At 56.9% G+C, this 15,143-nt stretch overlaps 1 protein-coding gene across 1 annotated transcript in view; it reads right to left on the minus strand.

The window, feature by feature from the left end:
* LOC144717738 (uncharacterized) overlaps nt 1–15,143 on the minus strand; it is a 109,866-nt gene that overhangs the window by 16,301 nt on the left and 78,422 nt on the right. The window contains exons 6-16 of the mRNA XM_078593386.1: nt 14,214–14,419; nt 13,658–13,784; nt 10,184–10,476; nt 9,438–9,596; nt 6,913–7,139; nt 5,541–5,997; nt 3,540–4,529; nt 2,745–3,004; nt 2,288–2,424; nt 1,471–1,596; nt 712–1,003 (exon numbers count right to left, since the gene is read on the minus strand). Coding sequence (XP_078449512.1) covers nt 712–1,003; nt 1,471–1,596; nt 2,288–2,424; nt 2,745–3,004; nt 3,540–4,529; nt 5,541–5,997; nt 6,913–7,139; nt 9,438–9,596; nt 10,184–10,476; nt 13,658–13,784; nt 14,214–14,419 — 3,274 coding nt within the window. The remainder of the gene's footprint in view (nt 1–711; nt 1,004–1,470; nt 1,597–2,287; nt 2,425–2,744; nt 3,005–3,539; nt 4,530–5,540; nt 5,998–6,912; nt 7,140–9,437; nt 9,597–10,183; nt 10,477–13,657; nt 13,785–14,213; nt 14,420–15,143) is intronic.

A 15,143-nucleotide genomic window follows, 5' to 3' on the forward strand; every position in this document is an offset into this window, starting at 1 on the left:
CCTCGCCGGGGCTGCGCCTCCCCTTTCACGCACCACCCACTCCGGTCTGCGGGCAACCTGGGGCGATGAATACTCAGCGAGTAAATATAGCCCTGGCGTGTGGCACAGTGGCCTGGCAACGTGCTCCCTTGTTTTTCCCAGGAAAGCCACGCTGAGGCCTGCTAAGTGTTTCACGGAATGGGGGGGGGGGGCGTGGACCAATTAGCGATTTGCATAATTTCAACTGTAAGCTGTATGTATGCATGTATATTGAACTTCTTTTGCACTATACGTAGCACAACGTGCCAATTGGAGGTGCGGTGGAAGGACAACAAACTAAACACAACAAGCAATCGAGTAATTTGCAGTGTAATTTCAATCTAATTTGGCAAATTTGAACCATGACGCCGGAAAACAACGGCCCACTCACGGTGATCTTGAATGTCCAGTGTGAAGCAGAAGGCTCGTACTGAATGCGTAATACACCCGCAGCATTAACCAGGATGGCCTGCCACATTCGAACCATGCACCACTGCGACATCATCGACTCACGGGAGGAACCAGTTCAAACACACCCAGGATCCCAGCAGTAATAACCAGGGTGTCCCAAGGGCTCCACCCGCACGCATCTCTGCAGCGAACCGGCAGTGTGTGCCATGAACATGGCGAGCCAAGTTCGATTCCCGCACTGGGTTCCCCCCGAACGCCTCTCGCCCACGACGCGGTCCCTACCTCGGCACGAGCGGCTTTTCCGGCCGCCCCCTGCGGGTTCCTTGCCACCACCTTCGTCCTCCCGCCACCGCCGCTGCCGCTACCGCCGCCGCCGCCACCGCCGCCCTCCGATTCTCGCTCCTTACGCCGCCTCCTGCCGGCACCGGCGGCGTCGGAGCGACCACCGCGCCGCGGTTTCTTCCGCCGAGGGGGCAAAGCGGCGGCGGCGCCGTCGTCATTGCCGTCGCCGCCATCGCCGTCTTCGTGGCTCTCGCCGCCCTCCGACTGCGCCGGCGCCGCTTTGCCGGAGGCCCTGGGACGACGATCGCGGATCGAGCGGCAGAAACACCGGCTTTGTTTGTGAGTGCTTTACAACCAAAGTTGTTCGTGCAACAGCTCGGTCCGTCCATCTGTAATATTCTTCTTCTTTCATCTGTCCGTAGGTTCCATCATTCCATCCATATGTCTGTCTGTCGGTCTGTCTGCCCATCCCATCTATTAAGGGGTGGCGCAATCAGTTCTCGTAAATGTCATCCAATACAAACGAAACTGTAAGATCAAGTTGTGTTGCTATTCGCTAGAGGGACTATTTTAAAGTATGCAAACACATTAATCCCAGGCAGCCACCCATTGGCTTCCCTCCAGCTAATTAAATACTTGGGAGGACAATGCGCACACCCCATCAAAGTATTTTAATGATTTACGTCTTTTTTTAATTTACACATATATGGTGTCCATTCACTCGACCCACTTGCTAGCATGCTAGCCTGCTCCACTCACTTGTCTCCCCCCGAGGAGTCGCAGAGCCGATGGAGAGGAGAGGGGGGACCGCTCGATGCCTGGCGCCGTTTCCTCGGCCGTCCGGGCCCACGCCGCGCCCCACAGCAGCCACGACGCTTCTCATCCCTGACAGAGGAGCGCGTGCAAACAAAGATCACCCGTATAGCCTTAACAGACTGTTGGGGCAAGTGATATTAGCGAGCACCTATGAAGGCCGGCACAGCAAGCGAGGGGGTGGGTGGCCAGCACCACGCCCGGTCGGCTTTGTCTCCCAAGTGCCAATGTTTACACACCGCACCAGGTACTCATTTGAGGCTGAGTCGACCCAGGAATGGTTCAGATAAATCGTCACCGGTGTTGGCCGTGAGCAGGAATCGAACACCGGCCACCAGGTTCGTAGCGCGCTAACCGCTACACTACCACGCAGCTTCTCATCCCTGACGGAGATGCGTGCACGCGCACACAGACACACAGACACTCACACACCACACAGAGATCCCACTTGTAGCCTGTAACAGCCCTTTTCCACTGGCACATCCGAGCCGAGCACGCGCTGGTCCCTCGCCATTTGGGCGTTTTATAGTTTTTCCACTGCTCTGCTTGCCGAGCCGCGCCAGAACTAAACTGTGATGCGTCGCTGACCTCATAAGAAGAAGTCTGAATCTGGCTCAGGGCCAAGCAGGTCCCGGAGTGGGGCTGAAGACACTTCCATTGCATGTGATGTCTGCGTCATGGCATGGCTTCTACGGTGCCGAAAACTCTGAGCTGGCGATATTGGTGGCGCAATGACGCAATGGCGGTCGTGCTGGAGACTCACCGCCAGTCGCGGCGGCGCTGCAACCGAGCGACGTCGCGCTGTTTGTCGCGGTAGCGGCGCTGAACCTCGGCCAAGCGCACGCGCAGCTCCAGCTCCAGCGGCTCCAGCAGCTCAGGGCCCCCCCTTAGGGGGCACGGCTGTTGAGGGCGGCAGGAGGAAGGGGGGGTTGCAGGCAGGAGTGGAGTGGGGGGGGGGGGATGGATACAGAGTTTTGAGTGTCACCCACACGCACATTTACAGTTATCCGTATAGACTAACACATACACACATTGATAACAACAACAACAACAACAACAAAAACAACTCACATTCGGCATTGTGGAGACACAGGCAAACCGGCATGGTGCGGCCATCTACCCGCTCGCTGACGGCACTGCGCCCCAACAGCCTGTTAAAGGCTGTACGGGGCGGCGTTTGCCATCGCGCGTTCGCCCCGACACCCTCCAGCAAAACTCACCGGCTCCTCCTTGCGGGGGCACCAGCACGGCGGGGCCACCGCGGCGGCGGAGGCAGAGGCCGCCACCTTCCGGCGCTTGTCGTTCCACTGCCGCACGACGCGCGCGTGCGTCAGCGCCGAGAGGGCGGCACGCTCGCGCGCGGCCTGCGCCAGCTCCGCGCCGGCCACGCCGAGCAGCACCTGCAGGGCCGAGGCGCGACGTCGCGACCCCGGGGTGGCGGCGGCGGTGATGCCGCACGAATCGCCCGGCTGGCAGCAGACTGGCGATCGAGACAGAGGAGGAGCAGGAGCGGGGGGTGCAAATGTCTCGTTCGTATCGGATCGTCTGAGAGCAAACGCTCCTCGACTCCCCTCCAGCCCATTGTAGAAGAACAGGACAGACGGACAATTGGAGGGACGGAGAGTCTGTGTTCATTCGGACACGTGGACAAATGATCAAGCAGGCGTACGGACGGACAAACAGGGGGGGAAATGGATGGCAGACACTGACCGGACACAGATAGACAGACACACACGGGGACGATATATTAATAGGCACACGTACGTACGAAACGGCAGACGCACGCGCAGATGCACAGGCGTACAAGCGGAGAGACGTGTAGATAGACGCAAAAAGCGAAGACAAGGATTGATACTCAGACAGAGGGACAAATGGGCAGATGAATAGACAAATCGTGGTTGTATGAGCAAGCGTACACAACGAGAGACACACGCAGGCACACAGAGATGGACGGTTACACTCCCACTCCACACTCTCACACACTGCCTCCCCGCTTCCCTCCCCCGCGCTCTCACCGGTCTGCCCCGTGCCGCTCTTGCCATCCATGCGCATGAGCGCCAGCTCGCTGAGCAGCGAGATGCCCTGCAGCCCGGCGAGCCGGTCCCATGGCAGAGGCGCGCCGGCGCCGGGCACGCACACCAACCCCTCCGGCTCCGGCACCAGCACCGGTTCCGTCTTGCCGAGACACACCATCACCAGCGTGTTGAGGCCGCTCATGGGGTCCTCGGGCTCGAAGCCGAGGCACAGCGACTCAGCGAGACGCGCCAGCGGGCTGTCGTGGAAGTCGCGGCAGCGCGGCCGCACTAGCAGAGCGACCGCCGGCGCCGGCGCCACCGCGCAATCATCCTCGCCGCCGTGGCCCTTAAAGACATCACCCGGGTCGACTCGGCCGTCCTTGGCTCTGCGCTGCTCATTCAACGGCGCCGGTGACGGTTTTGCGGCGGCGGCGTCAGCGGCGGCAATGGCACCAGCGCCGAGCTGTGCGGCGAGCGATTCCGATGACGCCGACGCTGCGACCGCTTCGCACGCGGCCACGCAACTGCCCGGCTGCTCCAGTTCCGGAGAGGCCGCGTCTCGCCGGCTCACCAACGCAGGTGGCAAAACGGTCGCCGTCGGCGCCGGCGCCGGGCTCGCGTCCCGAGACGACACGGCCGCTGCCGCTCGCGCCTCCCCCTCTTCCGCCGTCTCGCCTCTCCGTGGCTCCGCAACGATTTCTTTGTCGCCCTCATGCGATCGGACGAGGGCGATCGCGGCGGCGTCGCCGCCATCGTCTTTCCTGCCAGCGCCGGAGCTGGAGCCGGTGGGAGAGGTGGGCGAGGCGGGCGAGGCCGGCGGCGCGGCGCCGGCGAGAGGCGCACGGGACTGCGACGCCGAGTCAAACGGCCGGTGGAGCCGCGCCTCGCCGGGAGACGGGGCGGCGATGGTGGCCGACGCCTCCTCGGCATGGAACGGCGCCTCCGGGAAAGCGGCATTTGCTGACTCCAGCGCAAAGTCTCCCGGTTTGTCTGCGGTTTTCAAAGAAGAAGAAATAAAACAATGGATCGTGAGCGACTTCTCAGGGTTTAGTTTCAGCTGGGTCAACGGCCCAAAAAATATCTCCACTCCCATGACAGCACATCGGAACGGCTTTTCCCGTTAATTTCAACCGAAATATGAGAGACGCGCTTCGGACAGTAATTACAACTACTCCTAACCTAAAAAATATATACCACTATGACTTTTCGCAAAACTAAAATAATAAGCCAGAAGTTGAATATTTAAACGATTGAATAATGATCAATTTAAAACAACATTAATGAACCTTTTCAATGAACTGAACAAAAGATCTGCATTGTTGGAATGGACTGGAAAGGCGTTGTGGAAGCATTACTGTTGCCCTTTAGGGACACCGTGACACTGTCGGCGATGGATGACGCGGCCTCACGGGTGTTTCTTGTTTGATCTCATGGTGCGTGCCGTAGTGAAATTTTGTTAACGCAGAAATTTGATTTCGTTAATCGGAAAGTTTCCATAATTGCGTAAATGCTACATTTCTTAAACCCAACATTCGTAAATCGAGGGATACCTGTATATCCTTTCTCAGAGAAAGGAAATAACACCACAGATGGCAGGTGCAGGCACCTCCTCCATAAGTAGCGAATTATTATTGTGATTGTGGTGAAGTCCGATCCATCACTTATACACCAAATTGTACAGCAGGAGTTCACTCTGCGAGTCTATGGGTCTCTTTTTCTAGTCTTTGTGGATCTGTGGGTCTATATTTGAGTCTAGTGGCCCCTATCTCCACTCACATCACTGACCATTGCCCAATGAATGCTTACATGCAAGGAGGTGCATGGCGAGATCTACGACTTACCAAACGCAACACATTCAGTTCGGCTATAAACTTGTCTGTTTATTCTCAAATGCAATGCGAAAGAAGACCTCAAGAGCACGGTGGGGAATCTTCACAAGAGAAAAGGGAACAAAGAGAAAAGGGAACAAATACTCAAACAAATGCAACAAAAGTTCCTTACTTGGCACTCGGGCCTGGTACGCGGGCGAAGCCTCCCTCCTCGCCTGATCGCCAGCCTGCTCCTGGGGCTCCTGGGCAGGGGAGGGTGAGCGTGCGAGCTGGGCGCAGGGGTTGTAGGCCGGAGCGGCTGGCGAAGGAACCGGCGTCGCCCGTGCCACCGCGGGACTCGCCGGCCTCATGTCACTGGGCCGGTAGACCCCGGCCACCACCGCTGACACGCCCTCCCTGGTCCTGGGGGAGGCCGGTGGCGTGCCGCGGGGGGAGGCCATGACGGTGGCCGTGCGCTCCCGGGCACTGGCGGCGGTGAGGCCCGGCGTGGTGGTTCGGGCCCTGGCCGTGCCCGAGTGCTTCGACGAAGACTTTGGCGGTGCCCGGGGCGGCCGGGCGTCGTGGTCCAGATCGATGGTGCCACCACCTCCGCCGCCACCACGGAGCTCAGCCGATGACATCTGCTGTTCCTGTGACACGTGCGGAGAGAGAGCGAGAGAGGAGGAATGCACGGAGAGAGAGATCGATCGTCCACGTTAGACAGGAAAACACCTTTAATCCGATACTATTACCTGCACTTATCCACCATAATATCTCCGCGGTTATCCAAGGATAAATAAACATAATAGGACAAGTCCTGGTAGGATGTTGGAGTATTTTGGCACTGGCTTAAAGCCTGAATACCTTTCCCGCTCGTCCGTGGTTCCTCCTTGCGCCTCTGAGTTGTTCTGTCTCTGTCATCGGGTGCGAGCGACTACTGTGCAGCGGCACAAAGTTGCAAGTTGAACGTTATTATTTTCTTAAACGCAAATTTGAGCTGTGGCCTGAATCTTCCAAGTCAACCTTGCGTCACAGGCTCGTGTCATGAGTTCCCTACGTCAGAGGGGAGCTGACGTTGTTGGTGGCATGACTATTTAATTCCACATTCAGTACATTTTTTGCAGCAACCCAACCTCGAGCGCAGGCCCTGCTTGGATGTAGTTCTGGGAAAGCCTTGCCCAACTTGGGCGAAGAGTCGAATAACTCGGCAAAACATGGAAACGCCACGTGCCGAGTCCCCTAGCCAACTAGACTTGCCCTTGAACCACTAGTTCTAGGAGAATCAAACCAACTCCCGCAAGGGGGCAGGCTGGGGGGGGGGGGGGTATGCACATTTTTTTTTTAAACCTCCAACAGGTTTTCTTTGGTGAATATTTCAATTAAAAAAATACATCACAAGGGGTGGGCGGGAGGGGGATCGGGGGGGGGGGGTTATGAGATTATGAACCCAACGCAGAGCCGACCCTCCTTCCCGTACCCACCCTGGGATTCACCACCAAAGCCAAGTCGAGTTCCAACGCGCTCAACTTATTTCATCTCACGGGAACGCGGCGCGAGACACTCACCTGCGCGTGCAGGCTCCTGTGCATTTCCAGCGCCTGCTGCTGCTGGTGCTGCTGGTGCAGCTGCTGGTGCTGGTGGTGGAGGAACATGAGCTCGTGCTGCCGCTGCAGCAGCTGCTGGTGCGAGAGGAAGTGGTGCAGCGAGGGAGCGTCGTGCAGACCGGCTGAGGCGGGCGATGCGCCGGGGTACATGGGCGGCCACAGCGTGTGCGCTCGGTCCACCAACTCCGCTGTACACGCACGCACACACGCGTACGTGCACACGCGCGCGTGTACACGCAGGTAAACAACAAAGGCAAAGATCCCCACCGTGTACCCTTCATTCGAAAGGCTGTTGGGGAACATGTTGTCGGCGAGATAATGTGGCCAGCACCACACCCAGCCACGTTGGTTGACACTGAACCGGGTACTCATTTAAGACCGCGTCGACGTAGGGGAGGTCCCAGGACCACTTCCGATTTTCCCCACTGATATTGGTCGCGTGTCGGGTTGCCGGGTGGAAGAACACAGGCACACACACACACAAATATGCTAATGCATGCGCGCAAGCACACACGGATAATCACACACACGGATAATCACACACATATCTATATGTACGTACAAGCATGCATACAATAGCACACTTGCGCGCATGCACACACACACACACACGCGCGCGTGCACCCATACACGCGCGCGCGCCATCATTAAAAACTGCAGACAGTGACCGTGAAGACCCCATTCACGAAACATTTCCCCCTAATGACGGCAGAGATCAGTGGACGCAGTTTGGTTAGAGAGAGAGAGAGAGGGGTAGGGAGAGCGAGCGAGCGAACGGGAAACGGAGCGAGCAAACGCTGCACGGAGAGAGGGAGAGAAGAGATGGAAACGGAGCAGAAAAAAAATAGAAATCACAGACAGAGTCATCACGCCCAATAACCTTCACGCAACGATCACGGCCAATACAAATACCCAGAAGCTGTTATTTATTCATGTTTAATAGACACTGAGCAAGAACGGGCGGCAGCAGCAGCATTAGGGGATCGCCAGTGCTCGACACACTTGCCAGTCATCCTGGCAGTGCCAGAGTGGAGAAAATAGTCTACATTTCATGTATATATGTATATATATTTAAAATAATTAAATAGTAAAATATGGCCCGGGCAGAAGATTAATCTGTTTCCACGTGGAAGCATGTGTGTGCCTGTTGTGTTGACGTCGTCATAATGATGATAAGGAAGATGATTATTACGATAATTAACAGAAGCTTTCATCAGCAGAAGAAACACTGGCTGAACTGTCATTATCATCATCAGCAGCAATCACAACTTCGATTAGCATGACCATTGCCACAATCATCATCATCATCATCACCACGTATAATATCATAATTACAAAAACCAGCATGATTATCAGAACTGCGATCTGCATATTCTATATCCTGTATATAAAATCGGCGACGTTCCGGCAATGGTCCTTCTTCATGTGTTATAAAGAAGGGTGATTGCCTGAAACGTTGCCTTTTATTTATTTGTTTATTTTAAGGCAGCAGTGCCGTTCACGAGTGCTTTGAGGTTTTACGTTTGTTTGTTTGTTTTTTGCTGTCAAGGCGCAGAGAACATCCATCGCGGACGGAAACGGAGTCAATCTGCGTGTCAATGCGAGCGCTCCGGCTGCTCGCGCACGTGTGCACCGTACACTCTTCAGCACGGCAAGCCGCTTTTTCTTAATTCTAAAACCGTCATCCTTCACCGCCGCGCAATTCTCTCACCCGCTTCGGCTGTTGCCACCTTCTCCAAAAAAGAATTCCAATGATGCATCGGCGACAAGCAGCAGTAGTGGCACACCACGTGATTCAGGCGCGTGCACGTGGGGAGCGAGAGGCGGATCGCGAAATTGCAGGACCGTGAGAGACGACGACTCCTCGGGGAGGCCTCCGTCCAGCAGCGGATCGATCGTGTCACAACATCAAACCGAGCACCTGGGCGCGAGCCCATATCGCCCACTCCATCTCCCCCGTGGAAGAAGTCCACTCGGACGCACACCGTTCATCGGCTGCTTCTCCGTTACCATTGTTATTGACCTTCGGCCCGCCGCCCCCAACTTGTTTATACAGCGTTCTGGCAATTAATGGCGTTGGACAAACATCCGAATATCGGATCACAGAGCTTGGGCAATTGTTGGCGCCAGTTCTGGCTGTCGTCTCCCCCTCCCCCCACCACCACTTGTCTGCGGTTTTCCCTGCCAAGTGACCGCGCGCGTTACAAATTCCACAGCGGTGAGATGTGGCGACATATAATTTTGGCTGTTGCCTGATGATGCTGGTTGTAATTGGCGGTGGGTTTAAGTCTCCAACGCACCGGTGTGCTGAACTAGTAACTAATTGGCATGTTTTGTTTACGTGACAAACCTTACTAATTGGCTGTGTCGAGTGGTGGCGAGTTTAACGACACCACATTTATAATCTTTGCGATGCAGCCCAAAAAAAAATTTAACCTCTATTATGGATATATATTATTATTATCATGTATCGGTCGCACTCTCACCAAAGTGTGGGGGCGGGGGCTCTGCGGGGATGAACAGCAGGTGGCCCGACTGGGGATCCTGGGCGATCTGGTACCCCTTCTGGGAGATGGGCACCGCGCCGGGGAGGCTGGGCGGGTACCCGACGGGGAGGCCCTGTGCCATGGACGCGTGGCTAAGACCTGCGAGCGCACACACACACGCACACACGCACGCACACACACACGCACACACACGCACACACACACGCACACACACGCACACACACGTACGCACACACACACGCACACAACAATGACAAAGATCCTCGAGGCTGTTGGGGCAAGTCGCTGATGTTGATCACGAGTGGGAATTGAACTCGCTACGCTGCCGATATCCACTGTAAACAAAGACGAAGATCACCCGAATAGCCTTAACAGGCTGCTGGGGCAAGTGCTGTTAGCGAGCAGCACCTCTGAAGGCCGGCACGGCGCACGAGGCGGGTGGGTGGCCCGACCGCCTTTGTCTCCCTGGTGACGATGTTTACACATCGCACTGGGTACTCACTTGAGGCTGAGTCGACCTAGGGGAGGCCCAGGACCGGCTTAGATATTCGTCACTGGTGTTGGAAATCGAACTCGGGTACCCATGCGCACCTCACCGCGGCACTTGTGGCAGGCTACGTGCACTTTAACACCACACAGGGTAATGCGATTGTGAGTGAGACCGGCAGTGAGGCCGGTAGTGCGGTTGGTAGTGTGACCGGCAGTGCGTCGGCTGTATCCCCTACCGTAGTAGGGCGATCCGGGCCACATGGTGGAGGGGCTGCACGCGCCCGCCACCCAGCTGTGGTGGGCCATGTGGGGCGGCTGGTGCGACGGGTCGGGCGGCGGCACCCACTGCCCGCCGGCCACCCCGGCGGGCCCGGTGCCGGGCCCCGGCACGCCCCCCACCGCGCCGGGCGGGCCGGCGCCCAGGAGGCGGCCGCCCCCGCCGGCGCCGCCGAGGCCGGACTTGGCCAAGTCGAGGCCCGGCAGCGAGGGGGCGCCGAGACGGCCCAGGTCCGGTAGTCCAGCGGTGTCCCTGTGTCGAGAGCGGCGGGGGCACGGGGTATCTTTGAGTCTCTATCGTCTGCACAGCCTTAACAGACTGTTGGTGCAAGTGCTGTTAGTGTGTGTAGTGGTTAGCCCGCTGCGCTACGAACCCGGCGACCCGAGATAGATTCCCGCTCATGGCTAAGACCAGAACCGGTTATCTGAACCGGTCCTGGGCCTCCCCCCGGTCAACTCAGCCTCAAATGAGTATCTGGTGAGGTGTGTAAAAACATCGCCACTGGGGATACAAAGGCGGTCGGGCGTGGTGTTGGCCACCCACCCCTTTGTGTACCGTGCTAGCCTTCATAGGTGCTCGCTAACACCACTTGCCCCAACGGTCTGCTCAGGATATATATATTTATATATTTGCGTGTCCAAATACGCAGGGCCGGTTGCGACGTTTCTCGAGTGACGTAACGAGAGCTGCCCGTTCCCCACGGCCAGGGAACATGTGGAGCACCGCACAACGGATCCTGGCAGAGACCCTTCCCCAACGCGATAACCATCAACCACACATTATGAATGCAGCCCGCCCCATCCCTCCTCCCCATCTCCCCCCTGCCACCGTCACCCCGCAACCAAAACCCGCAACCCCACGGATTTGGGCTGCGCTCGCGTTATTTGCCAGCTCTGGGCATGCGGTGGTGGCGGCGGTGGTGGCGGTGGCAGGGTGAGAAGTTTGCTCGGATTGCCGACTAATTTGGCGGAGGAAACTTGGCCAGACCTCCCCTCGCGGCAACCGCGCGCGCGTGTGTGTGTGTGTCGTGTGCGTGTGTGTCGTGTGCGTGTGCGTCGTGTGTGCGTCGTGTGTGTGTGTTCGTTTGCATTCCCCCCACTTGCTGTTCGCTCACTCGACTGCTCACCCCATCACCTGCTCACTCACCCCATTACCCACTATCTCACCAAACTGCTCACCCTATCGCCCTGTTACTCACCCAACTGCTCTTATTTCCCACTCACTCACTCACTCACCCAAACACTCACACACTCAACTGCTGACCCAATTGGCCAACAGCTCGCCCAACCAACCACTCGCCAGCTCACTCACCCAATCACATGCCCACACTCACAACCGCTCGCAAGCTCGTCTGTGAGTGTTGGGACGATGGAAAGCTCTCCCAGGGCGTCGTGACCGCTGATGGTGCCAACTCTGTCAGCTGCAACCTCCCCTCCCCCACCAGCCCCCCCCATCCATCCACCCTCCCCTTTAGTTCCAGCCGCCAGTAACCCAGGCAGTCACTAGCTTCACCAGCCGCTCGCTTAACCAGCCAAAAGCTTAGTCAGTCGCTAGCTTAACCAGTTGCTGATTAACCCCCCGCCAGCTGAAACCAATCGCCAGCTTAAGCAGTCACGAGATTAACTTGGAATTCCCTCCCATCGTATCTCTTCCCTAGCTCTCATAACCTTGCTCATTTCAAGCAACGTGTTGCACTCGTATCTAATTCAACTCTGGGAGTTGCTGTTAGCTGCTGGCTACTTGACGTTTTGGACCCTTGGGCACCTGCTCTACAACAACAACAACAAAACATTGATTCTAGATTGGAAGCTTTCGTGACTGCAAGGAGTCATATTCTTAGGTTTTTTCGGTAAAGTCACGTAGGTAAAAATGAAAAGTAATAAAAGTAAAATAAAACTAAAATAAAAATCACAACGTTTCGGAGGCAACACAAGCTTCCGTCTTCAGGTGGAACCGTCACAGCACGATAGCTGTATCAAGTGAGAGAAATTCCAAGAAAACAGTCCTTGTATATATACTGGTTGAGGGTGGGAGGAGCCAAGGTAGGACCTGGATATTATTATTTTATTTTACTTTTATTAATTAGAATTTTTACCTACGTGACTTTACCGAAAAAACCTAAGAATAACAAAACATTGCTTCACCAAACTGAACAGTCCTAACCAGCCGTGAGCTTAACCAGCCACTAGCCTGACCGGCCAATGGATATTGCTACTCCAAGCCGAACTGACTTTTCTTTTCTTGGGGAGGTCCTGACGTGAAATATTCATGAAGCTGGATAGTCCATAGCACTTAACACGTGGGGGGGGGGGGGGGTGGGGAGGAAGCCACGGTGTCGTGATAATGAACGCACGCAAATGAGAGAATTACTCCCGGACACCGCGACAGATAAGTCACCGCCTCACGACGTGACATCCATAGCCACGGTCAGGTCACGTGACGCACGTGAGCCAATTAGGGAGGCGTCCCTATGCTGAGTAGGTTATGGGGATTGTTCGACCGTACTTCTGACCAACGCGGAAACATGGCCGCCGTGTCAATGGAGCGCCTTGAGGAGGATGTGGACGCGCTTAGAAGATTGAGCGACAGAAGCTGTTCGAGCGGTGACTCGCGAGAGCTGGCAGGTGCCACAACGTGCAGTATTGCAAAGACAAAGGTCCCCCGTACAGCCTCTAACGGACTGCTGGGGCAAGCGCTGCGAGCGAGCACCTATGAAGGCCAGCACGGTACACGAAGGGGCGGGTGGCTAGCACCCCGCTCGGCCGCCTTTGTCTCCCCAACAACAACAGTCACCATTCGCCACTGAGTGGTGGTGAAGTCACAACGGCGCTTGTGTGTGTGAATATACACGCACACACGCAGATACGCACACATATGTATGCACATACACACGCGTACAGGTATTTACGCGTATCTGGCTAAGCACTTTAGTTACCACTCCCGTCTGTTGCTCTTTCGCAGAGCGACGCGCCTCCCAAAGTGCCTCTCGTAACGCCTCACTTAGCCAAATTAACATTGACGAGCCACTCGCCGCATGCTTCACGACTGGAAGTTGTGGCCCAGCCGGGCCGGTGGGGCAAAAAGGTGGGTACCCATCACACAGACACACACACAGACACACACACAGACACACACACAGACACACACACAGACACACACAGACACACACCGCACGGGCAACTTTAAGCTCCCCAGGTGTGGCATCGTCTGCTGATGAACTCCGACGTCCGTGGCGTCGTGTAATACAGCCGTCACGTAACATTAGACTTAACCTTGACATTAGACTTAACCTTGACATAAGACTTAACCCCAACGACGCCGAAATGCGTCAGGTACTACTTTATAACTCGAACTAGGATCCGCATCGTATCGATCGACAGTTTGGTTCCCCACGCATCTCCCCCCACCCGCCCCTCGCCAAGTGGCTACGCACCTGAGGCTCGCCGCTTTGTGCCGCTCCCGCTCGTACCGCGAGCCCAGCCGCTCGTCGGAGGCGCGGGACGGCCGCTCCTCGTCCGTCCGCTCGGCGTCGTAGCCGTCCAGACCCCCCCGGGCAGCTCCTGGAGACGGCGAGGACGGAGGCACGAAGTCAATAGGGGAGATCACTCGTGCAGCCTTGAGAGACCGCTGGGGCAAGCGCCACGCGCAAGCGCGTGTTGACGCCGGCGCGGACACAACGACAATGCGACGTGGCCGCCTCCACGCACGACCCCCTCTTTCTCCCCGTTTATGGCCGAGTCGACCTTGGGGAGGCCCCGGACCGGTTCAGATATTACCCACGCACTGACGTGGCAGTGGGCTGGGAAATTAAATTGAAATGGGCGCGTTCATATAAGACGGTGCGCTAACCGCTGCGCCACCGCTCCACCCCTTTGTCACTCCGATGCCAGGCGCAGGGCTTCCCCGCCCCGCCGATCACGGCAGGGGGTTGTCCGACCGTACTTCGCTGGTCAACGAAAGCGGGAGCGGTGGGGGGGGGGGGGGTGTACCGGGCAGTCCTGACGTAGCCGAGTGGGGCCTCTGCTCCCGGAGGTCTCGGAGGTCACGGAGGTCGCCGGGGGTCGCAGGGCCCCCTCCACCACCGACCCGCTGGCGAGCCAGCGCGACGGCGATGCCTACGGGTGGGCAGCGGACCTCGCTCTCGCTGGTGCCGCGGCCAGAGCCCTCCTTGCTGCGGCCGCGGGGCTGCTCCGACCTGCGGGAGACGCCCATCGTGGTTGGTCAAGAATTCGTTTTTTTCAAAATCATCATCGTCAAGATCCATGGGCAGAGAGCCCGTGGGTGTCCACTGCACACCTTGTCGTTTGTTCCCGCTTTCCTCTGTCTTGTGCCAGCATGCTCAAGCAGTGCACATTCTAATAAACACATTTAACAACAACAACAAACGGGGTAGGACGCTGGCCGAGTGCGACACTGCCAACGCCGGGTGGTGCATTCATTGCCGGAGTGCGCCGTGCATCGGATAAGGTGAAATGAAGAAAACTCGAGAATGCCGCCACCGTTGCGTTAAGACGACGATCGCACTCGGCTGAGCCACACACTCGTGGTGAGCACGCCGAGCCCGTGAAATCTGGGCGAGTACTTGGATTGGGTGACCACCATCACCAGGGCTTGCCAGGTGTTGTAGGTTTTCGGGGCTGTGAGCTGCGGTTAGGGGGTGCCAGTGCTGAATGGTATCAAACCCCTCATGTACGGCAGTGCAGTGCCGGGTGTTCTTCGGTTTCCTCCTCCAACACGAAGACAAACCCTCACTGCAATGGCATGCATGGCCAAACATCTCAATGGAGCAGGACCCTCTTGAAAACGAGTCCTGAGGCTCGGTGAAGCTTTTATGGATACGTGAAAAGGGAAGGGAAAGTGTGGGGTGGACTGGAAGAGGTGGAAGAGTAGACAGAATACACCACCACGCTGGGAGGGTC

The sequence above is a fragment of the Lampetra planeri genome, chromosome 1 (genome assembly GCF_965212315.1).
Source record: "Lampetra planeri chromosome 1, kcLamPlan1.2.h2, whole genome shotgun sequence".
In the NCBI taxonomy this organism is placed as follows: Eukaryota; Metazoa; Chordata; class Hyperoartia; order Petromyzontiformes; family Petromyzontidae; genus Lampetra; species Lampetra planeri.